This window comes from Lepidothrix coronata, unplaced genomic scaffold (genome assembly GCF_001604755.1).
Source record: "Lepidothrix coronata isolate B3197 unplaced genomic scaffold, Lepidothrix_coronata-1.0 Scaffold46, whole genome shotgun sequence".
NCBI classification, from domain to species: domain Eukaryota; kingdom Metazoa; phylum Chordata; class Aves; order Passeriformes; family Pipridae; genus Lepidothrix; species Lepidothrix coronata.
Window position 1 is genome coordinate 3059056 of NW_016690226.1, and position 25899 is coordinate 3084954.

The 25899-nt window shown below is 35.6% G+C and overlaps 1 protein-coding gene across 5 annotated transcripts in view; it reads left to right on the plus strand.

The window, feature by feature from the left end:
- Positions 1-25899, plus strand: part of STXBP5L (syntaxin binding protein 5 like) — a 191367-nt gene that overhangs the window by 70525 nt on the left and 94943 nt on the right. For all 5 annotated transcript variants that reach the window (XM_017814800.1, XM_017814801.1, XM_017814802.1 and 2 more), the window contains exons 3-5: positions 434-515; positions 2523-2623; positions 22522-22656. In XM_017814800.1, coding sequence (XP_017670289.1) covers positions 434-515; positions 2523-2623; positions 22522-22656 — 318 coding nt within the window. The remainder of the gene's footprint in view (positions 1-433; positions 516-2522; positions 2624-22521; positions 22657-25899) is intronic.

Sequence of the window (25899 nt, forward strand, 5' to 3'; positions counted from 1 at the left end):
ATCATTTTCTTAGATTTAAAAAAGAAAACCTGCTGTAGAAGAGTGTTACTGACATAAGTCTCAAATTATTAATTCATAATGTCTTGACAAATACAAAAATCTGATACATTCATGTGTTATATGTACCAATAATGTATAAAAATAAACTTAAGATGCATCCTGCTGAATTTTTGTGTTAATTCATGCACTTTATTTCACAGGCAAAAAAAATACAAGCAAGAACAGATCACTCACAGTTGTACATGTTTCAAACTGATGATGTTGGTACTTTATTAGAATAGTGGAAAGTCAGCATAAACTCTTTTGTTTTACAGAAAGCAAGAAGAATTGAGGTTAATTAAAGGTTAATTGGAGTTTAATTGGTAGTTCTTTTTTTCCTCTTTACTTCTGGTAATAACAGGAATGTTAGAATCCTTGACTTTGATGGCAACAGATTGGGCAGGCCTGGTGTTGATTGCTATTGCCAACATGAAAGTGGTGCTGCAGTTCTGCAGCTCCAGTTCTTAATCAATGAGGTAAGGACATATTTACTCAGATTCTTCTGTATAAATTTAGTTGAATAAGTCAATCAATGTATTGTAATTGAGTGATATAACTTCTCACATTGACAAATTGTGCCAACAAGTAAGTGGCATACATCCAGAGGACGTTCACTGTGCTTTTTAGAAGACTATTTATGAGACTGCATGCAGGGAAAAGTATTGCCTTCATATAAATCAGTATAAAGCACTGAACAAAAGGCAGTCAATATATGAATGTGTGCAGGGAGATGTAAAATCAATTAAATTACTAAATACGCTGCACGGTCCTATTTCAAATAGAAATTAATAAATGACCTAAATCTTTCTCTGGAAATATATTGATGGTTATTGGCTAAAAACACAATACTTGGGGATATACTATTACTTGAAGCAAGAAAAAGCAATTGCAGAGATCATCAATCAAACCATCATGCTTAGTCTTTGTAAATAGTTTGTTGAAATCAAGTTTAGACAACATAAAGAAACAGTGACAAATTATAGCTTGCTCTGCAGAAGATTTCTGAAGATGGTAATAGGCAAGAAGACTTTCTGGAACATAAAAATCAGGTTTTTTTCTTTAGGACCTTATAACTAGGCTGAATCTAGTCATAGTTCAGTTTTGATTAATTTTCTCCCATGACATAAGGAAACAGTTTTGATAGTTTCAAGTCCTCTCTCTATAGGTGGAGATCTCAGAACTTCTCAGAAGAGTTTTAGTTTTCTGGTTTTTTAAACCTGAGAAATATTTATTTTTTTTCTACCTCTATTTGGAGAAAGTAACTGAACCACATAAACTGAGGAAGGAGGACTAAAACTTTAGAAACAATCAATACAATGAAATTCTTTAGAGGAATGCAGGGATGAAAATAGGCAAGGTTTGAATCAGGTTTTCATTAGGTGACCATCAAAATCTCTAATCCATAGAATTAATTTAATTTCTGTGGTGGACATTCTTGCTGACTCTTTGGGAGATGAGAATTAAAGCATGGATTACACTGTGTTAGAGAAGGCTCACTTTTGTAAATTGCATTTGCATAGCTCAGTGTTGAAAAGAACAGTTACTAGGATTAGGAAGGAAATCCAAGATGCAGAAAAGAAGTTTATCAGTCCATCATAGCTGGTATGAACTAAGCTTTTCAGTTACATCCTTGCCCTTCCTCAGCATTGCCTTCTGTTTGAGCAATATCTAGCTCCTCTCTGCAATAGTAATACAGAAGAAGAGATCTTCTGTATTAGACTTGATCTGAGGTGTAAATGTAGCAAGCCTCTTCAGGAGCAGTTCAGAGCTTCACACCTCTGCAGTCATTTTCACAGGTCATCAGAGTACTATGGTGAGGAGAAAGAGAGCCAGAAATTACTCCAAGCTGCCCAGTCAGATAGAGGTGTGGACTTTGGAAGATGTCCATTTTCGGGACAGTCTTCATAGTATTGCTGATCTGTGATAAAGACTTTGTCCTTTCGTCTACATCTCTTAGTTCTTCCTAGGTTCTCTCCCCCCATTAGCTGCCCCTACTTTCTCATTCGCACCTTCTTTTCATAATTCCGGTTTTGAATATTCACGTTATTGTAATATGACTACTAAACTGTGCTTGGCACTGTTGCTTGTGTGCATGTGTGTGCACTAATCCCTATATCCTTTAGTTGCATCCTTGACACTCACCTTTTTAAATAAGTGTTGTTTGTTCTCCATTTCGTTAATCTCTATGTTTACATGGAAATGCATGAGAGTTGGCATGTATAACCTTGGTACAAAGGTTTTTGAATTTCAAATTGATGGAGTTTTAATTTAATTTTGGCTGATCTGGTACAAATTTAATATGTTTAGATTTACCAGATTAATTCAAATTTATTATTATTTATGGTAGATTTTTTTTTTCCTAGAAGAAAGCAGCCATTTTTCATAAACTGTCGATTTTACAGGTAGATCATTAACAGTGAGGATCAGAATAAGACAGAACCTGCAGAAAAGTAACGTGATGCTGTATTTTGTGTCTGCTCTAGGGTGCTTTGGTCAGTGCATGTGCAGATGACGCACTTCATTTGTGGAATCTCCGGCAGAAACGACCAGCTATCCTACATTCTCTGAAATTTAACAGAGAAAGGTAAGAATGTGTGGCACAAAATAAATATCTCATTAAAAAAAAAAAAAACCCACAACTTTCTGGATTTCTTACTGTTTTGCCTTTCTACAGGTGGATAAAGATGTATCTTGATTTTTTTTCTATGAGTCTTGTTTCCATAGAACAAAAACTTCACTTTCTGCAGCCTTCTCAGAACAGGAAAAATTGTGTCTGCTTTTTGTCGAAGTGTTCCTCGTTTTACCTTCTGTTTGCATGAACTGCCTTGAACAGTACTGTGGGGGTGTTTTCTTACGACAAGACACAAGCACTGTGATCCTTTTGGCTTATCTGTTGTTCAGTATTAGACAGAGTACCTCAGCTGGCTGTAGGAGGGTAATAATTATTTTCTTTACCTTGAAAGTGGTTTATTTTTGTAATATATTGGAAGTTTAGCAGAAATAAATTATGAATTTGGGAAACTATGGTAAATTTCAAGTGAATCAGAGACTCTTTTCTTAAATTTTACTTTATGAGTACCTAATTGTAGGAATCCCTACTGAAAATAGATTAAATAAGTGGTTGTAATTTTCAAAGTCAAAGAGAAGCTGAGCACTTTAATCTATATTTAGTAAAACCTGCTATGATGTTACAGAACTTCAATGCTACACTTTTATTAATATTAAAAAAAAGGTCCCTGTTTCTATTAAGGAATTAGGTCAGTAGTCAGAACACCAAGACTCACTGCATAAATGCAGCAGTTGTTTTTGACTGGAGATTTAAGTGATATTGTCATTCTCTTAGCATACACATTCAGTGTTTATTAAGGTGCAGCAACTTTTTTTGATATTTGTATATGTGCTTATGCAGTGATGAAAGGTACCAGTACTTTTACTAGAGCTGTGAAGTAAACAGAGTCATCAAAGCTTTAGCTGCAGCAAATCTGAAAATCATTATGGAAATACATTTTTCTTTGTTGTTTATTATCCATATACATGTCATGTTTGCACTCAAATGTCACCAAGGGGCATGTTTTGTTGTGGGAAGTACACATAATAATTTAGAAAATATACAGTCTGATTCCAAAGAATTTATAACCTATAGCAAAAGTGCATCAAGTGGTTTGGGGCTGTGTGAGGGAAGATGAAAAAGAAAAATTATGTGTACATTTGCTAACTGCTTTTGAACAGTAGGTCATCATTTTACATATGTTGAAATATTTGAATCTTGGTATTCTCATCAGGCAGGTGCATTATGCACAATTTGTCATTGATAAATCTAAATATTGTAGAAGTTATTCCAGTACATCTTGGTCTAACTCTCCCAACCAACAATCTGACTTACACCCTAAGGAATCAAGGCTTATAAAAATGCAGTCTCTGTTCATCTCTGTTTGCCTTCTCTTCGAAGAAAGTAACATGGTATCTTGGTCAGTATTTTGTCAGAATTTCTTGATAAAATAAATTCACCCACATTTGGGCTTTGTTAAGAACAAAACATTTGTCATCACGTTTACCTAAATTTTCCATTTCCTCTGACATCCTGAAACACTGGGCAAAATATTTGCAAGCAAGTTATTTGGAATACTGGAAAACTTTGCTTAAAACCAAATTTTCTCTAATGATATTTTTGAACTGAGGTTTAAATAGGAACTGAGAATGTAGTTATTTGTAACAAATACATGGCTAACTATACTGCCTTCTATCAAAATCTAGTAAGTTGTGAGTAAAAAAAAAATACTATTAGTTCTTTTATACATATTTTAAGTAACTGGTTCAATTACTGCCATTTAAATAATTTTTATTAACACATCAAAGGCTATGAGACAAATATCCTGCTATATTATATTGTCAAAGAAGTAAGTCCAGTTTTAAATTAAAAAAGAGTTTTCATTAAGTACAAAGAAAGAACATTGTAGTCAGTTCATTTCTTCTCAAGATTCTCTAGCACTGCCATAAGCTTCTGGTTGTTTGGGGTTTTTTTCCAAGCACTTCATTTTTATTACATTTTCTTTTTAAACACTTATCGATTAACTTCAAATCATCTAACTTTCAATTTTCTAAACTCAAGTTACATATTTAGTGCGTAAAGTTCAACATAAACTTCTGGGAAGTAGAATAAAGTTAAGTTGAAACCCTAATTAACCCTTTCAATTTGGAACATTTCTCATTATATATACCTAATGGAGTTAAGTCTAAAAGAAAACTTCTCTTTTTTTCTGGATATATTTTTGATGTTAGAGAAAAGAAAATATAAATTACGTGGTGCTTTGCTATAAGAAATCAATTGGAAATCGAATATAAGGGGAATTTGAGATGCTGATAAAGCAATAAGATAAAAATTTATTTTCTTCAAGAAATTCAAAGGTATGTTTTTCCAAAAAGTAATATCTTCTTCACTGTTGGAACAGTTACAAACATTTTATTTTCATCCTTCCCTCTCATCTTGCAGGAGAAGGTTAAGTCGAGGCAAGATTCATATGTAATAGAGACAGATTCTTTCATTTGTCTTAAGTTTGTGACCCAATGAAGGACCTGGTTTTGATGTTTCTTAAATGGGGAGAAATGCTTGTTGAGAGAAAACAGGTTTTAAAATACCAATACATGTTTTCAGAAAATAGTATAGTATTGAAAAAGGCCATACAGGGAAGTGTTTAGACAGCCAAAGGCTAGTTCTTACAAGAATGTAATTTATAATGTAATTTAATTTTAGCTTTAGACAGCTTCTACAGAGCCAAACGTGTAATTATTCAGATGCATTTTGGCTATGAAAATGGAACATGTGACTCCTTCAAATTTTTCTATTTGCACACCTCTCTTGACGGTTTATAAAATTTGTAATTTTATTCATACAGTATGTTTGTCTCCTTGATGCACAGTTTGGTTTAGATTTTTGAACAATGACAGATTTCATGAACTGATGTAATAGAATGCACTTAAAGTTCTAATATTTTATCTGCTTGTGATGATGAAGATAACTTTCATGTACAATCAGTTTATTGTGGGTTTTTATGATATTTGATACATGAAACGTACAACTGTTGGGTGAATGTTGCTTAAGTCTCTGGCTATTCCTCAGTGCACCAGTCATCATATTGTTTAACTGTTTAATTTGCAATTTACTTCTGCTTCTTGACATTTAAGATTGCAGGGTAATAGACTAAAATCTGCTCTTAGTAGTGTCTCTGCAATTACTTGAGTCAAATTTCCCAGAGAGTATACATACAAATATATCCCCCATTTCCCTCCCATAAAAATAAAAGACATTTGTTCTTTTCTTTGGCTGTTGGTAACAACATAGTTATAAAGAGCAAAGAACTCTTAAATGCATCACACCAGTTGTCTTTCACTTAGCATGTAGCATTCAGTATTAAGGCACTGAATGGTTTATGAATAATAATTCACCAACAAGTTGCACTTCTATAGCCATTAAATCAGAGTTTGCAGCTTCTCCAGATTTATTTTTTTCTTCTTCTGACCTATTGTTAAACTAATGATGATGTGACATTATCAATATTAATTTGTATCATAATTCACTGTTCCTTTACTAAATATCTCTTTGGAGCAAGTGTGGAAGGAACACTGAGGAAATATAATGGCAGATTTTTTTGTTTTACAGTGTAATGCTCTGGACTTTTTAGCAAATTATATGTTTTTGCCATGTATCAAAATATAAGGTAATCATCTTAAATTCCTATTGCTATATTTGGACTGTGATATAATGCATTAAGAACCTTCAAAAAGATAAAAATGTAAGCTTGGCCTCATACCAAGAGCTGAAATGATAAGACAGTTTCTCAAAGACATACTTGACTGCAGCATATGGTTGATAATGTATGATTCGCTGTTGCTTTTACAAATATGATGGACAGGTAAAACTTTTTAATCTCTGGAAACACTCTGTAAGAATCTCCTCAGTATTTTTAAAGGTTAACATTATGGACACCTTCCATACTTTAGTGCCTCCTTTTCCTTCCTTGATGTCATAGGAGACACCAGATTCATCTTCAGTAGGCATTTTAGGCAAGACAAATAACTTGGCTACTGGAACTAGGCACTGTCTCTATCTGCTGCAAAGAACATTAGGATTAAGTAAAATCACTGAAAACTGTTATAGGTCTTAACTATTTTTATTATAATGAGAGCAGACTTCAGAAAGTACACAACAGTTTACGAATTCTTGTTTAAGATTAGTGCAGCTGGGATAGGAAAACCAGCAAGGATTACAGTGTGAAATCCTGGTCCTTGAGGCCTGCAGGCACTAACTTCACTTGTGAACACAGTTCTTCTGTCATTCTGAAGCTGAGCTGGTTCAGTTGTGTCGACTGACATGGGGAATAGCCCCTCCTCTCTTTCTTCTTTTAGCCAATGCTAACTGGTGTGTAACAAATAAGCCACAACAGTTTATCCACTGACTTAACATACATGAACACAGTATACAAGTTCTGTTGGGTCTTTAAATCCATCTGCATGCCCTCTGCACTGATACCATGACAATACCATAAGTGCCCTTCTGCAGGAGAATCTCCAGGAGACACAATCCATACAACTGGCTTTGAGGTTCTAATCTGTGACATTTCCTTCAGTGTTAAGGGTATGCTGGCACAGAGGAAGAGGAGCCTTTTAAGTGGGTGACTTTTAGAGCAATTATGTTAGCTGTAACTTACTACTGATTAGAAACTTGACTCCTACAGCTGAGATTGTGCAGTATTTGAACAAGGTGATTGAGAGTATTAAGGCTATTTTTTAATATGGTCTATACTCTTTCCTGAGAGTAGCTGTATCTTTGTCTCTTTGTCTTGCTGTATCTTTGCAGGATTTTGTATCCTGTGTTGTTAAGAGCATTTTAAATATTTGGTCTCTCCTTTGCAGATAAACCTCATCAAAATGACAGCAAGAGGCTCTTGAATGATACTGGTGACTGGCTGAGCAGTCTCAGCAGTACCTGTATCTGTTTACTTGTGTGATAGGGACTTGTGAGTTACTTTAAGTAGATTACCTGTCTCACTGGCTGTTCAAGGAACTGAATTCCTGTGATAGCTTGCCTGCTCATAAATGAACCTCCTGGTTAATATTGTATAACTGCAAACTCTGTATTGTTTATGTACTTTTAAATTAGTCAGAGATCTGTCATCAAGCATGAAAACAGTTCAGTGCAGTTGCACAGCCATGCTATACTACAAAACAGGTTCTGATTACATGGTGTGGTCCAGCATTTAACTATTCCAAAGAACCATTGCATTCAAATGTAAAGCAGTATTTCACCATAAAACCTGCCACAGTTTCTGGGTTCTGAAAAGGATGTAAATTCTCTCGGGTGGATGATGGAAAAAAAATGAGGAAACCAAAAGAAGCCATGCGATTGGCATTCACTTCCACATCTTGAAGAAGATTTCATAAAACCTTCTTCTGCAGGTTTTTTGGTGTTTGGCGGGTATTTGTTGGTTTTTGTTGGTTTTTCGTTGGTTGGTTGGTTTTATATGTGTGGTGTGGTCTTGCATCAGCATCCATCAAACAATGATGCTCAGGCGTTTCAAAAACCAATGTTTTCATGCACTTATTGAGCTTGAAAAGGTTCCTGAAGCTCATAAAAAAACTTTGATCTAGAGGGCCTTAGTACTCCAGGGTAGGAAAATGAGCATTTTCAGATGGTACTTCAGAAAGACAAAAGACTGGAAAGTTTCTCTGGTGAGACTGACCCAAATCATGTTCATGTAGCTACCACATGCCTTTGTCTTCTCTACTAAAAAAAAATTTAAAAAAATAGCACTCTTTTTTCAAGTCTTACATCATCTTATGGAATATTTCATAGCACACTTGACCTGTAGGATCAATGAGAGCCACAAATTTGTCCTGGAAAGGTGGCATGCAATCTAGCTGAAATGAAGAATGTCTTGGTCATAAAAAGAAATCAAGCACAAGCACTTTGGTTTTTTTTGTCTTCAACACACATTAGCTAAACAATCAACAAAGCAAAAATGCAAAACATAGATTTGTTCATTGATACCAAGAATCAACAGGTTTGAGAGATTTATGAGACTATGCAATTCCGATAAAGTAGAATGAAAACTCAGGTGATCCCTAAAATTTTCTTTTTAACAGATCTTAAACATATGAGCCTTCTACTGAAGACCTAGTTGCACACCAGACAACTCATATACCTCCCTTCATATAATAAACAAGTTGAATTTGTCTTGTATTAAGAGATACAAAACATCTTATGACCCCGGTAAGAAAGGCACTGAAGACTGTAAGTCAGTGTTCAAAATGCAATTTATTATAGCTAGCAGTGCAAAGAATGAGAGAGTAGCATAGGAAATCCTACATCTCTGTAGATGCTGAGAACCCTGAGCTGTGCATCATCCCACAGGCCTTCGGCCAGCAGGCTGTGCAGACCCCATTCATACATAGTGTTACCCCATTTTATTCATTCAAGTTATTACAGGATTTTCTTGTAATGCACACAACTGTATGCATTACTTCTGTTGTCAGACATTAACACTAAAACTTCCCTCTGCACTGTTGGATGAAGGTGGTGCAACCACTGAGCGGGATTTGCCTGCAGGCTTCTCTGTGACAATGAGCTGGCTCTGTTTATCCAGCTTCCAAGGGTTTCATACAGCACAGCACAGCCTGCAGACCACACTGCACAAGTGGCCCCAGGCGCCTACTCAGTTTAAGTGATGTGTGGATCGTCTCCTCCGCGTGCAACAGTCCAGACTGTTACACTGTTATATAACTTCAAGCTTAAATCTACTATTTGTTATTCATGAATATTGTTCCATGTCCATTTCATTCTTCTGATGGCAAGAAACCTTCCAGATTCAAGACCAGATTTATTTTTATGGCTCTTTTTTCCTGTTTATGATATTCTGGTATTGACATCACCATGCATTCTAAATGTTTTGTCTCTGCAGACAAACAGCTCATTGATGTACATTCACAACGTGGGGGTTTTTTGTTGGGTTTTTTTTCACTACAAAAATTAAGATTCTGTGTTTTCCTTTAAAAATTTTTGTCTTCATTTCCTTTCCTTTCCTTTGGGCCCTTCTTCTCATATCAGTTCTCTCTGAGCTGATGATTCATCAAGGAAACATATTCTAGATAGGGCCCCATCTGTGCTGTGGCCATTGACAATACCATTTTCTTTTGTAATCTCTGCAGGAATATGTTTACTGATGCATGCAAAAATGGCATCTTCCTTTTATGTGACTTCATCTTATCTGTGTTTGTGGTCTTGCTGTGATTGACTAATACACCAATTACACTTCTTCCCTGATGTATATCTAGCTGGCAGGGAATGTGCAAGCCTTTAACTGTGGAAGCAAAGCAAGACAAGCAAAACTGAAATTATCTTTTTCCATCACTTCTGTATCATGAGCTCCAACCCTAAAGTGGAAGTTCTTTGAAGTTTGAGGCTGCGCCCTTTGCATTTTAAATTTAATTCCATTTCTTGTACTTCACTCATTCAGATTGTTCTTCCTCTGTAATATTGTGTTCCTAAGAGGTTTCATTAGTATTAGTACCAAGACCACTTGTGAAATTACAACAGCTGTAAAACTAATACTTGAAAATTTCTCAAATATCCAATAAAATATTTCCTTTTTCAGTAAAATCAAGTGGAAAATAGACATTAAAATAGGATTTTATAGTGATGGTTTTTATAAATGCTGCACTGAGTTTTGATATATGCTATATTTCATATATAGTATATTTTGAAATAGTCTACCTTTGGTAAACCTACCTTTCATGTTTACTACAACTTTCCAAAATGTGTCCTTTTGAGACTCAGAACCGTAGTTGGTGTGTATTTTCAAGTATATATGAGCAAGTAGTAATAACATTACAGTCACAACATCATAGATAAGAGCATGTCTTAACTTTTATTAGGTTTAGCTTATTTGTGCTTACCAGTTTGGGTGGGATTTGTAATGCAATCTGAGTTGGTGCCACTGCAGAAAAAGTGCTGCAACAGCTTAAGCTGTCTAGTTTAAAACCAGTTTGGTTTCTTTATGCTTAAATCACACCAGAGTAGATGTTACTTTAAAATAATATCACAGAAGTCCTGGTCAGATTTTTCATTCTAGAATATATAGAAGGATCTCTGTTTATGTCCAGATCCAACCTTGAATTTAAGAATTTTTATTCTTTTTTAATGATGACTTTCACAACCTTTCCTGAAAGGGATTTTTAGTCCACCATGATTCTGCCAACATTATTTTCAGTTTCAGTTCAATTAAAAATGTCCTTAAATGCATTATGCCACAGTATCTGCTTTTATACCTGTTTTTTAAACAGCTTCTCTGAGGATAAATAGAGCTTTTTAAGATAGTTAAGATCTTTTCTTTTTTTTGCACAGCTCTGTACATAAAGGTTCCATTTCCATAATGAAACCTTAAAATTTGCAATAATAACATCAGCTCATAGTATATAGTAATTTGATTTTTGACAACTACTTAGAAAATAATCAGTTGCCATGTGACATGGGTTACATGTATATATCTTTGTTTTAGAAGCATGTTTCTGGGACTTAAGAAAACACATGACAAGATGTGATGAATAATTTGCCAAATGTTTTTCTATTTAATGGTCATCAATGAATTGCAAATCAATTCACATTGTCCTCACATTGGTGCATTAAAAAAAGGTAAACAGAAAATGGCTAATTGCTATATATGAATTACTTTCAGAAATAACAGCTGTATTTGATAGCAGAAGGGCCAAAAAATCCCTGAGAGATGACTTACAACCAGTCACCACATACACATACGTGAAGTCGTTGTGACTGACAGAACTGCTGGAGAAAAATGAATAGCTAGCACAATTACAATTACTTTAGGACTTAAAAATAGTATAGAGACTGAAGGAACCTCTGGCCTGACAAACCCTCTTTTCCAATCTACCTCGTCCTCTGTGTCGCTCTGGCTGTAGTTCCTTCTATTATTTCTCTGAGAAAAAGGTGTCTATTCAAAAGTCCATTTTTCAAAACATCTTTGTGAAGTTTTGTTTTTACTTCAATAAGGAAGAAAAACATGTCCAGAATTATTTAATTTTTATGTCACCTGACCACCTCTGATTGTCTGCCTGGGTAACTTCTGTGTTGGTTTCTTTCCTCAAGAAAAAATCCTTTAGCAGTAGACATAATGTTGCTATATCCTGCCAAACCTTACATCATATGCTGAGCAGTGTGCTTGTTGTTTCTAATGCTTTGTAGAAAATAAAGCATGTTTGTCAGTAGATTTATACTTTTCTGAGAAAACACAGGATAACATGTTATGTTGTTTTCACATAGCAGCCGTGTTGCCAAATTGCTCTAAGGCCAGGTTTGGATAGGAAAATTTAAAATACGTGTATACACAGCTATACATTGAACAATTGTGTTTCATGGTCTTTCTTAGTCATAACAAATGAGAAGCCCAATACTGTAATACAAAAATGCATCATCTACATCATATCACACATAGTTATATTAGACAAGAGAAAAAAAAATATGCCTTTTAAAATTTAAACAAGTTCAGACAGCATAACCAGTCTACATTATCTGTTGGAATTTTCAGCTTGCTGCAGTTCTCAAATTAGAGTTTTGAAACATCTTTTATAGTTCTGTTCAGATCTAGCCTTTGACCTTTGTTATATTAGATTTCCAGTCATATTTTAAAGCAGTGAGGAACGTGCACCCGTTCTGTTGCAGTAAGTAATTTGGTTCTTGGAAACCACACCACTTCTTTTCTGCCCAGGCACATGTCAGCTTCAAGCAAGTACCCAATGCACTGATTTAGGATACTTTTCCTTCTGTCACAATAAACTCTGGGCATTATTCCAGTAAATCAGAAATAGAGCTAGTAATGTCAGTGTTGAGATTATATCATTAAACAGTACATGAGCAGGAAGAGAAGAGAGACTACAGATTGCAGAAAAACAAGGATCATTAATCATAAAGTCTCTGTCTACTGAAGCGTAACAAATGAGAACAGCTGGTCTCCAATAAGTCTACATGATTTTAATTGATAGAAGCTGTTAAGGAAAAGAGTGTGTATACGCAGAAAAAGCATACACATGTAAAAATGCAATTTTTTTACATTGAAGTCAATTTCAGTATTTCAGTCTTATCCTGACTGTAGAGTATCATTTAAAATAGCTTGATTGATGTTGATATAAAATAGGTTTTAAACTTACTTTAGTAAGAATGTCTGACAAACACAGATTTGAGTATTTTGCAGCTAGCAGAGGATTAAATACTAACACATCTTTAGTTTACTTTTATAAAATCTTGTGAAACCAAGCTGTTTAACTAAAAAGAAGTTTCAACCCTTCATCTTTGAGCTAAGTATCAATTTACTTTTTTGTAACTATGAGACTGGGAAACAAAAACTGCATTTTTGATTTATACCTACAATGTTGGCTGAAGGGATGAGAAAAACTCTACCTTTAGGTGTTTGGGGTTTTTTAATGCAATTGCTACAAAATCAATGAAATCAACAAATCAAAAACTTTATCTTTTGAGAATACCATCTCCCTCTTCCATCCTTTGTTATTTGGCTTTCCTTCATTGCTAAGAAATTCAGTGGCTCTTATCATGCTCTGTTTTACACATCACTGTCACTGTGCTTGGTATTACAAACCCATTTTTACTTAACCTTCAAAGAAATTTATGGAGGACAAATTAAGTACTACAAATAAGAAATAGTGATTTCACAAGCCAGTAGACAAGAGAAAGATCATGTACATTATCTTTCCCCAAAAATGAAAGCAAGAGTCTGTTTGCCAACCCCATTTCGCTAATTTGCTCACTTCACTGATTTTGTGGAGTTTTTATTCTCATCTTTGTTGTCTAATGACCTTGAGTAGGCATCAGAAACAAACTAGAAGACAATAAAAAGTATGCTGGTTTCTTCCAGCATCTTTTTCTATTAAAGGAAGCACAATTCATTTAACTTCCTTGTCTTTTTCTCTTGTCTTTATGTTACACCTGTTCATACACGACATTACTGTTGTGTCATACAGTACTAGAGATCTAGCCAGGGAGAGTATGCCACTGTCACTGTCAGTGATCTTGCTCCTACAGGGTAACACATCCCAATGAATTTGCATTCAAAACCATAAAAGGTAGTTGACAAAAGGAGGCGTCTCTTTGCTGTGCATTTGCCCAAAAGAAAGGAAAGTAATTTTCTGTGACCCTGAAAATGAAACAGTTATTAGTAACACAGGCTACAAAGGTCGTCATGCCCTTGTACACTGGGATTTCAAGAGTGACTTTTAAGTTGATCTTGAGCTCCAGTAGTGCCCAGTAACATGATGCAGTGCTACAGCAGACAGCCTTTAAGTTATTGAGAGTGTGAATTTAAATGCCCGTATGCTTATATTATAGTGCAACTGTCTTTTTGTATGTGTTATGGCACGTTGAACAGGCCAGGCTGACCCTCTATGGAGTTGTAAGAAGATTAGTTATAAGAACTAGATTAGTTATAAAACTGGAAACAACCAAAGGACCAATTGCACTTTGTCCTTGTAAAGGGCTTGTAATAACCTCATAAATTCAGTCTTTATTCAAGGGAGATCTCCAGGTTTACTAATTTGACCAAACAAAATGCATCTAACATGTTTTTGAACATGCTTTTTGATTTGTTCTAAGTTCTTTTAAGTTTGAGTTAACTGCTTGTAAATAATTTATGTTGGCACCCATTACAAATGTTCATATAGTTGCTACACTAATGTTTTATGTGGTTAACATAAGTATTTGTATCTTAAAACAAGTATTTATGAAATGCTGTAAACTATTAATTACAATTGTGATTGCAAAGTCATTTGAAATAGTAAGCTCACAAATCAAGAATGGGCCTAACTTCAGGCTTTTAGGGTTATTTCAGATTAAATCAGTAGTAAACAGAAGAGAGGAACCCCAAAGGTTTATTTCCTCTATTCCAATACACAAATTAAATTACTGCTGTTGTACAAGCAGCAAGGACTGTAATTAATACTTGTATCTAAAGAAGTACAGAATAAAGACAAATAAAACTGTTCTGTGGACAGATTGGGTAAAATGAATACCCTGACATACCAAGATTGAAAGGGACCTTGGCACTCAGATGTACTATATAATGGTAACTAGAAGAGTTACCATTGCTTTGACTCCATGTTTCATTTGGGTTTCTTTGCAGGGAACATGTTGCCTCATGTAAAGCAATTAACCTTACTGGCTCTTTCTTTAAAACATTGATCTCTACAGATGACTTTGCAAGGACTAAGCTGAAGTAATGTCTTCAAGTGGTACTACAATTTGCAGGTATTGATAGTTCAGGCAGGAAATAAGCACATTTGTGTGTGAGCTAAATGATGATTTGTTTCACAGTTTTTAATTGTAAATGGTTTGTGACTTTCATCAGTAAGTTAGAATTTATTGCTAGAGATTATTCACTGAGTAGTTATATATTGAATAGTCACATAGCTCCAAATTTGATAGAAAAATAGAATTAAGTTCTAATTATTACACTCCTCATTAGATACTCTTCACCTACCAAATCCTGTCCTAACCTTTATTTGCTGTGTATGCACTATAGTACACAATCCTTTTGGATTTCAGTAAAGCTTTTGATACTGTCTCTCACAGTATTCTGCAGGACAAAATGTCCAAAATGTCCACAGCTGGATACCCATCATGTGGTGGGTAACAATTGGCTCACAGGTCTAGCACAGAGGGTAATAGTCGATGGGGTAACATCAGACTGGTGACCTGTCACTAGTGGAGTTCCACAGGGCTCAAATCTCAGGCCCTGTGCTCTTCAACATCTTCATAACTGACTTGGAGGCAGGACTGGAAGGGATACTCAACAAGTTTGCATATGACACAAAACTGAGAGGAGCTGTTGACTCCCTCAAAGGCAGGGAGGCCCTGCAGAGAGACCTTGACAAATCAGAGGACTGGACAATCACCAACTATATGAAGTTCAACAAGGGGAAATGCTGGATTCTGCACCTGGGATGGGGCAACCCTGGATGTACAGACAGACTGGGGAATGAGATGCTGGAAAGCAGTGCCATGGGAAGGGACCTGGGAGTCCTGGTCCATGGCAAGTTGAATATGAGTCAGCAGTGCTCTGGCAGCCAGGAGGGCCAACCGTGTCCTGGGGGGCAGCAGGTAAAGCATCGCCAGCTGAGGGAGGGGATTGTCCTGCCCTGCTCTGCACTGGTGAAGCCTCACCTTGAATACTGTGTGCAGTCTTGGGCACAACAATATAAGAAAGATATTAAGCTATTAGAGAGTGTCCAAAGGAGGGCAACAAAGATGGTGAAATGCCTTGAGGGGAAGCCGTATGAGGAACGGCTGAGGTCACTTGGTCTGTTCAGCCTGGAGGAGACTGAGGGGAGACCTCACTGCAGTTACAACTTCCTTGTGAGGGGAAGAGGAGGGGCAGGCACTGATCTCTTCTCTCTGGTGACCAGTGACAAAACCCAATGGAATGGCCTGAATTGTGTCAGGGGGAGGTTTAGGTTGAAGAAAAAGGTTCTTCACCCAGATAGTGGCTGGGCACTGAAACAGGCTCCCCAGGGCAGTGATCACAGCACCAAGCCTGACACATCAAGAAGCATTTGGACAATATTCTAAGGCACATGGTGTGACTTCTGGGGATGGTCGTGTGCAGGCTTAAGGGTTGGACCCAATGATCTTTGTGGGTCCCTTCCAACTCAGAATATTCTGGGATTCTGGGATTCTGTGATAGTCTTAAAACAAAAAATATTTGAGCAGTCTGTATAACACTCACCTGGAAAAAATCCAGAGACAGAAATGCTCATGCAGTATTTTAAGAATATGATTTACCTTAATATTCCTCTTGTGTCCAGATATCCCTAAATAACAATGGACTTTACCCTTTGTTATGCTGTCACCAGGATCTAGGGATCTAATGCAATTTATGAACAGTGTGTTTTTAGTTCTACTTCACTTCTTCTGCAAAATTAAAACATAAAATAAGATGAACTAATAGATTTTAGTTCAAAATAAATGTTAACTGATGATGGTAGCAGAAAATACATGTGAAACAGAAGATTTTCCTAAATTTCAATTGAAACTAAAACTAAATCGCACTTATAAAAAACATGTGGACCACAAGTATCAATCTCAAAGGCACATTTGGTTCATTCACTTTCTGCTAGGATCTGTGTGTGTAGGGTTACTATAAATTTTTGAAATTATGTTGTGTGGTATATGAAGAATCCAGTTTGAACAGGAGAAAGTTTCATGTTGTGATATAGTATTACCAAGACCCTGGAAGAAAAAAACTGTCCATATATATTGCACTGCTCTATATTTCATTTGACTGTTAGTCATGCCAGTTAGTTATTTAAAGTATTTCCTATGCTCTTATGTCAGCCCGAAAGACTGTGCATAAACTTCAAGCAAGTTAAAATAAGAGTTTCATTTATACAGTGGAATTCCTGGTAATGGAGTTCATCTTGGATTTCTGCCTTCCTAGGACTTTCTGGTATATAACAGCACTCCATGTTGCAGAGGAAACACTGTTATTATTACTATGCACAGACCCAGCTTACATTTATCTGGGGAACTGCACAACCATCTGCTGCAAACACATCGCATCATGTGGATGGCAGGCTGCTAGAATTGCTGTTACTGTACATGTTTTTTACAAGTCATATATAGCTGATGAACTCCAAATTCATATATAGTCCAGGGAGAAGATTAAATACCTCAGAGACCAAATAGGTCATAATTTACATCCTTTGCTTGATCTGCTGGAAATAACTCCTTTTCTTCATTGTCTATAGCTTTAAACTGTGCTGTTCAGGCACTTCTGGTCAGCTGTAAATTGCTTTGCCTGAATGTCTGTCTATATCTCCTTGTATGCATTTCATGACTTAAAGCGATAATCTCAGCTCGAATGTTCCCTTCTGAACGGACAGAAAAGCAAGCTTACACTTTCTGAGAATGCTGGCTATCCACAAGCTACCTCAGAAAGCTACTGGAGAAGAAGGGACACTAGAAGACTATGGTCTTCTTTGTTTTGTATTACTACTGTTCAAAAATACCAAAACATTAAGGGAGTATGAGGGAAGAAAATGAGTTGGGTGAAAGGAGGGAGACAAGGACTGATAGAAAGTCACAAGGCACCCTCAGCAACTGTAATTTCCACTGTTGGGGAGAAGAAATCCTGCAGAAGTCAAGAAGGAACAGAAGGGCTTATGCAGTGGTTTTCTGCTGTTGTCAATATTCATTGAAGGCTATACAGGCCACAGATTCCTCTCAAAAAAGACCTGCTTTGAAAGAGGACCTGACAGAACATCAGCCAGTCATTGGCTAGTACCAGGAATGATGGTTCTATCAGGTGGCAAGAGAACAGCTTGTGGTTATGACCAGATGAAGGAAACAGCATAAATTAGTGGAGAGTACTGGAAGCACCAGAGAATTCTGAAGAAAATTCCTCAAGTCAGGAGGCAAGTCATGATAACAGTAATGAAAAGGTAGATTTCTGATTTGCATAACCTACTTAAGAAGGTGATCAGCTTTCTCAGCAGCTGAATTCATCCATGCTGGGACAATGCACTGTAAATTGGATGTAAGACAGTGGCAGTACCTCAGTAGTCACAGGGAGCAGAGAGCTAGCCCACGACCACAACTGGTGTGCCTTGCAGCTACTGGGCTTGCTTCCTGTCAGCTCCTCATATTCCCAAGTTAACGCTCCTTTATGTTTCGCCATTTTCTTTTCCTGTAAATCTGTGAGATTTCCATATTGTCTGAGAACCTGGACAGTGTAGTTTATTTTGGTAGGATTCTGAGAAAGAGTTCAAGCTGATGTTTGTTTTCTGTAGGAACTTACAGACACTGAACTCTTCTTCCAGTCAGTGCTGGGCATAAGGGCTACACATGATGAATGCTTGTCCATATTTAAGATTACCTCTATAAAGGAAAAAGGCATCATATAAATTTAGTTGCAGTTTTGATATCAAGGAATAAGAAATTAAATAATTAAATTGGAAAAACTCTTCATAATTTTGACAAAAATGCAATTTTTGCTCCACCCCCTTCACCAGCTTTCCTCACTTTCCACCAATAATAGTGTTCCAGCAAAATTTTTCATACTAAAAATAAGAAAACAAAAATAACAAAGCAGAGGCAGAAAAAAGTGTTATCCAAATTGGGGGTTTATTTTTTCGTTGAGAAATATGATTAATGTAATAAAATAAAGATGATTTTAAGTAATCTCAGAGTTTTTACTAGTACTTTAGAGAATATAGTACTCTAAATTATTTTAACACTGTGGTATTCTACTAATATGCAGTGAGGTTTTTTTGGCCACGATTGTTAGACTGTAAAGTGCTGTGATTTGCTGAAAAATATATCTTTTCAAGATTTGCTAGTCAGAATATATTCTTTTCTAAAATGAGGTTCAATTTTTTGACAATGCCGCTTTCAGTTATTCCATTCTCTTTCTTATGTTGCTTACATAATTTTAGAAGTGTTTCCAGGACTTTAGGAAAAGAGTTTTTCATAAATTGTGATTTAGGTGATTTATTTAACACCTCTTGGTTTTTTTTTTAATATTACATTCTATATCCTGGTTTGTGCTTTGAATACATTGGAAAAACAATACAATGTTACAGACTAGTCTAGCAGAATAGAAACACCTTTTTGGTATCAATTAATGTTTTTTACTATTTCTTATAATGATCAATGAGACTCATATTGTGATTTGCTGCTAAGAATGTATAATATCCTCATTTCTGACTTTCTGTTAAGTGATCAACTGACGAAATTCTCAGGTCTCCATTTAATTGGGTTCCATGTTATCTCGATCAGATTGACAATCTGATTAAATTTTGTCAGAAGCACTTCATCCTGGCACAAATTACTACAACCCCTACCTTCTTAAGAAGAAAAACAGCCTTTCTTTCTTTCTGGTTTATTGACTCTTTTTTGTAAAGGCATCAAAGGACATCTTAATTTGCTTGTGGGATATATGACTAATGGAATCATATAATAGAATGCCTTTCATCCACAGTGAAAACTGCAGTATGAGACTTCATTGTTTTCTCTTGAAGAAATCATTATGTAATTTCAGTACTTACTGAAATGGAAGATGCTCGTTAAAAATCTGAGTCTTGCTTCAAAGCTTCCAAGCCTCAAAGTCAAGTTAATATTTTCTGTAAAAGTGAAAAGTCAATAATATATAAAGCAGTTTGCATTTAATTTACATAATGTAAAATCAAAGTGCCTCAGGGAAGTGCAGAGTTTTCTGAGAATATGAAAATCATATGGCTTTGTTTGGTGAAACCTAGCAATATATTGTATTAAAATGCCTAGTAACCCCTATGCTCTAATAGGTTTGTTACATGTCTGGATTGTCTGTAAGGGAATAGCATTTTCTTATAAGCTCACATATTGTAGAAGGTTGTATTTCATAATGTCTAATAACAGTTTGGGTAAACAATGAAGACTCATAGGGTAGTTTTCTTTGTGGAAGAAACAACATGCAGATTAATTTCTTGTCTGGCTGTCCCATAAATTTGTTCAAACAAAATTAAATTATTTAAGAGGAAGTAGCTGAGATTAGGAAAATAGGAAGATTTGTGGTAATTTTCTTCATTCTTTAGCAATACCTAACTCTCTTTTGGTCCTTCATATTGTATATGCAGACTTAGTACCAGCTGGTGTCTGGGATTTCAGATAGGCCAGCAGGAAACTAAATCTAGTAACTTATGGCCTAACTACTTATTAGTGGTTAATACTTTAGTCCAATTTTTCTTTCTGTAGGACCTTGCTCTTAGAGCATTATAATCTTGAAATATTTAACCTAAGGCAGTCAAATAGAGGACATGCAGTATCTGGGAATTTAGGCACCCACATAGTCTGATGGGGAGATCATAACCTAGAAGCAAATTTCAAAAAGGAGAATCACATAATCACAGAATATGCTGAGCTGAAAGGGACTCACAAGGATCAGAAAAAGCACCCCAAAACAGTCTCATATGGTGTCTGAGATGATTTTGAAACTTTGTTTATAATCAAGGTATTGGATTCAGTCTTGAATACCAGAGACCAAGTTTTCTGCAGTACCCCATACTGAAAAATAATATTGTCCTAAGTGGACTTAAACCTGCTTAGTCTGATGACACAACTGCAAGCATTTGGAGTAGCAGCTTTCAAGTCAACTAGGGTTCACTTTGTAACTCGAAAGTTTTTTGTCAGTCCCTAGAACAGACACATTTTCAACACTTTCAAAGTCAAAAGTATTTTCTCTTCCTGTTATTTAATAGTTTACTACAAACAAGTGTTGAGCAAACATAAATGTGATGTGATTAAGAGGGTTTATCAACCAGGGAAGTTTTTTATGGGCTGGGACCTAACAAAGCATCCATATGCTTTGCAGTGCAAGAAAGAAAAGAAGAGCTAGTATAGAAATGAAAGAAAAAACTGGACTAAATATGAATTTAACCAGCACTGTAGGAAATGGTGCACCTGAAGAGAAAGCAAAAGAATTGGAGTTGTTTAGTTTAAGAAGGATCAGGACATACGAGAAAAACAACTTTGCATTTGTAAAATTACAAAGTGAAAAGGGCAAATTATTCTTTGCACCTGTTATAAACAGAACAATAAAGCTAATAGCTTTAACTCCAGTAAGGAACACGTAGGTGTCATATACCTTCTGCAACTGTTTCTGTTGGACATGTGTTGATTTGACTGCACCCACAGCATAAGTACTATGTTGCTGCTTGAAGGCATTTTCAGTTACACATACTAAAATATAATTCCCATTCTCAAAACAACTCTCTCAAAAAACTTAGTTCTCTTTCCACTAAAGGCACGGGAATTATTGCCAAAATTTGACAACTAATGGTAAAATTTAGTCCTGTACAGGTGGATAGAACAAACCTTTATCATACTTAAGTCTCACTTGAATCAACACTCCTCTCACTCTTCTATAATACATTCAGAAAGATTGCTGTACCATAGGAATGAAAAATTTTAAATACGTATGTTCTTAAATACTGTTTTTACTTTGGTAGTGGTGGAAAGTGTTAAGAATGAAAAAAAAAATCAAGTTTATATATAAAAGCGAAAAATAGCCTGCTTGTGGAAATGAATGATAAATATAATAACCTATGGCAAACCAAGCAAAATAACTGCTTTTTGTCAAAATTCACCAGTCTGTATCATAAGATTGGATTAAGTTTCAGTCTCTGTAGGTAGCATGCATTCCATTGTATTTTAGTAGTAAATGTTTTTTTATCTCATATAGATGTAGTTTTGCTTTAATATCTATATAACTAAAATATGAAAGAAACCTGAATCTACTCATTCATCATCTGTGAAAACTTTTATGTATTATCATGAGAAATTGTCATGACATCTTTCCAAGATAATAAAGCATCGGTTCATCATCCTGTAAGAATAATATGAGTGTGTCTTCTATGGTAATTCAGTTTTGATAAATGCTTTTATCTAGGGCACTACTCTCCCAGATACCAAATAAATGAATGTTTACTTGTGTGAATTATGGTGTTACACTTCTGTTGTACAAAACATGAATCCCACTGACATCCATTAACTTCTGTTTGTTCATCTAGAAAAATTGCTTACTCTAAGAAAGGAAATAAGAAAACCCAACTCGAGCGTCTTGGATACTATCGAAGTGCAATTTATGTATCATGGAGATAGACTTACTTCAGTGCTCAAGTGATATGGCTCTTTTTCCCAGCCCTTAATATAGGCAGACAGGATGGCCCTGTTTTGTTTCATGTTCTCTTTTGTGATTTTTCTGGAGATAACCCCCCAGACTTGCACATTGTTCAGAATGCTACACCTGCTGGGCATGTTTTTCTCAAGTTATAAAATGAAAAGAATAATTATTTCATCTGTAAAAGTGTTAAAAAATATTGTTGACATGATAGTCGGTCACAATTTTTTGATGTTTTCTTTTTTTTCCTTTCCAGGATTACTTACTGCCATCTACCTTTCCAAAGTAAATGGCTGTATGTTGGAACAGAGAGGGGAAATACACACATTGTAAATATTGAGTCCTTCATTCTTTCGGGATATGTTATCATGTGGAACAAGGCAATAGAACTGTAAGTGCAGATTTTCTTTCATTTGTGTCTGTGGTCTTTTTCATAGCTGTCTTTAGAATAATTTTTAAGAAATACTTGTTTTTACAAATATTAACAAATCTTTTGAAAGCCTTTTATTTCAAGGAATGCATTTGCAGTATTAACAGGGCTTTTCCAGGACATTAGGAATTCAGATTTATGATAGAGACCACGTAACTATATTTTATATAAAAGTTATTTGACAATCTGTTTAGCTATGAGGTTCCATGAGATACAGCTAATCATTAATCTCCAAAATTCAGATTTTGCTATTTTTATGAGGGTAGCTTGATCACCATCTCCTCCATTCTATGAAAAGAATAATGAAGTATATTTGCACTAAGACTCTGTGGAGAGCTTTTCTTCATTGAACTGTGGGATCATTTAGATGAGAAGGGACTGGAGGTCTCTAGACCATGTCTCCTGCTCAACACAGTGCCTATTTCAAAGTTAAATCAGACTCATCAAAACCTGATGAAGTGATAGGAAAGGTAATGAATGCCTGTTAAATGATACTTCTCTGACAGGCTAAGCCAGGTTCCTGTCATGGGTATGAAATGGAGGGAGACATATAAAAATCTGATTAGGATAAATCTGTGCTTCCTGGAAGTAAAAACCTCAACAGAAACAAAAAACTCTTTCTCTGTTGTTTCCTCTGTGAAATTCCAGCAAGAGGAACTGCTGTGAGAAAGCTCAAAGTACTTAATGTAGCTTCTGGAACATCTGCTTCATGTTGTGAGGGACCTGTAACCTCTGGTAGAAAACTGAAAGTCACCAGTCTCAGTGAACCAAGAGAACAGCATCTAAGAATAGGGTTACAGGTCTAGGGTTACAGGCTGTGAATCTAATTCTCTGTCCCAACCAGAGATCACATTGGTAGCAACTACAGTTCTCAAAAATTCTCCCTTTCCCTTTTCTTTCCCTGCTATTATTACTGACTAATCACTCTGTCCCTCAGGTTGATAAAACTGATGGCTCACTTTGTTTCCTCCCCTTTTCCCCCACCAAACTTCATAGGTACAGTCATAAAAATGTAATTTTACCTTCAAAGGAGAAAAAACCCAAGGATTCAAATGCAATCAGGATTCAGTCTGCTGGTAAATCTATAGTCCAGTTCTAAATTTTGGAGTGTTTGTTCTACCCTTGTAAGACTTTCCTCAGCTCTGCTTAGTAGTTTTGGCTGCAAAAAATGCTTTGGAAAATGTGGTTTAACCAAAACCACACTATATTCATTTTGATGATTTTTTGGGGTCAAAAGTATCTTAATTATTTTTTCTTTCTCACTTTGTTTTGAGGACATTGACATATTAGAGGGGGTATTGATCCCTGTATTTTAAAATGTATATATATGTATTACACTGAGTAGGTAAATGATGTCTTTAAGATTTTGAGAACAATTTTTGGTTTGTGTGCATTTACAATTTTCTTTCCTCCCGAAATTAGGATGTTTCTATTCTGTATAGAAAAAAAATCTTGGAGTTTTATGGACTGGAAGCCTTACACCGAATTTCACCTCCTAATTCTTTAAAAATTATTTGGGATAAATCTTTTTTTAATTTTTTAATGGCCACAACAAACCTTTTTCATGAAAACAGAATAGAATGATGCCCCTCAGTGCGTGGGGAAAAAAGGGCTACTTTCTAGCAAGCTTCAGTACCGAGTTGTTGACATAGACTAGGTGCTGAGAAATAAGATACCTCTCTAGAACCTTTAAGGAAGCAAGCTGCCTCTCTTAACTGTCCACTTTGTTTCGTCTATGTAGGAGCATACCTAGATTTCCCAAAATTTTTCTTCCATAAGTTGAGAAAGGTAATGGCAACATAATAGATAGGCCTTGTCACCTCAAGTACTTGGAGATGCTTCATGGTTACCGAAATAGATTCTTTTTCTAAAAAGCTAGTTTGCCATTCCTGTTTTGGTGACAGTTCAGCATAGGTATTCATTCATTACTGCTTCTGGTTCTACCAGCCTCACAAGTATAACTTGATCCCTGTAAGCAATGTGCTTGCCTAAAAAGGCTGTATCCTCTCCCTTCAATCTCATCATGTACTTCTTGATATGGAATCAAGGACGTTGTCCTTGCATATATTACACAAGTAGACATGGGATCCTCTGTGTCTCCAGATTAATTTCTCTGCATTAGAGTAAGAGACTGGTGGGAGTAATGGTGACGTTTACCACAGTAGCCACCTTTTATAGATGCTGAAGTTGAAACTGGGTGACTTTTCTCATTAAAGTAATTTGAACTCTCTCTGGTAATAAACTATAATGTCTCTTCCACTAGTATTGCTTTCTGGCAGGTAAAATGGAACTTAGATTAGCTTTTAAAGGGAATGTTATGAACTTTAAGTGTACTTTATGATGATGAGCTTATGATAGTAGACTTTACTTTAGAATAGTACTGAGAAAAATTTTATTTTGGGCCATGAATATGTTCTGACTAGATAATATTTTTTAATCTCCACATTAATTTCACACAATTTTCACATATTTTTCACATTTTAGTATTATAGAATCATAGAATAGCTCATGTTGTAAGGCTCCTCTGGAATTTTCCAGAACAACTTCCTGCTCACAGTAAGATCTGCTAAAAGACCAGGTTGTTCAGGACTGTATAAGTTCATAGGGCCTGTTATGTTAGGTACTTTCAAAAATGAAAGAAAACAGGAAAACATATGTATATAAACTTCAGGAAAACCTGAAAACCTTACTATGAATGATGTAAGAGGTAATAGTGCTAGTAACATTGTTTTTAATTCTGAGATAGATTATATAATTTCAGAGCGTGAGATTAGTTTGAAGATGTTACTATTCTCTATAAAGGTTGGAAGGGGAGAGTTCACCTTTTACACAAACATTTCTGTCAAACTTATTGTCAAGAAAAGACCAGTAAAAGTCATTGTTCTCCTGCTATTTTCAAGTCTTTAGTTTAGATGGAGTGTTTATAAACAAAATTTTTAATGTGTCAGGTTCGTGTGTCATCTGTTCAAACAAGCCTGAAGGAGTTCCTCCCTCTTCATGCAACTCTCAGCCAGTTCTTGTCTTTCTTACAAAACTCCTCATTTTCTATACTGACTTGTATCCAAATCTCTGTGAATTTTCATAAAGCAGCTTTAACTGAGTTGTCATTAGGATTTCGAGGCTTTACAGTGAAAACCAATAGGAGATTGAACTGGTTAGTTTTTTTTAAAAACTGAAATGCTTTGACTTTGTAATGTTAAACTA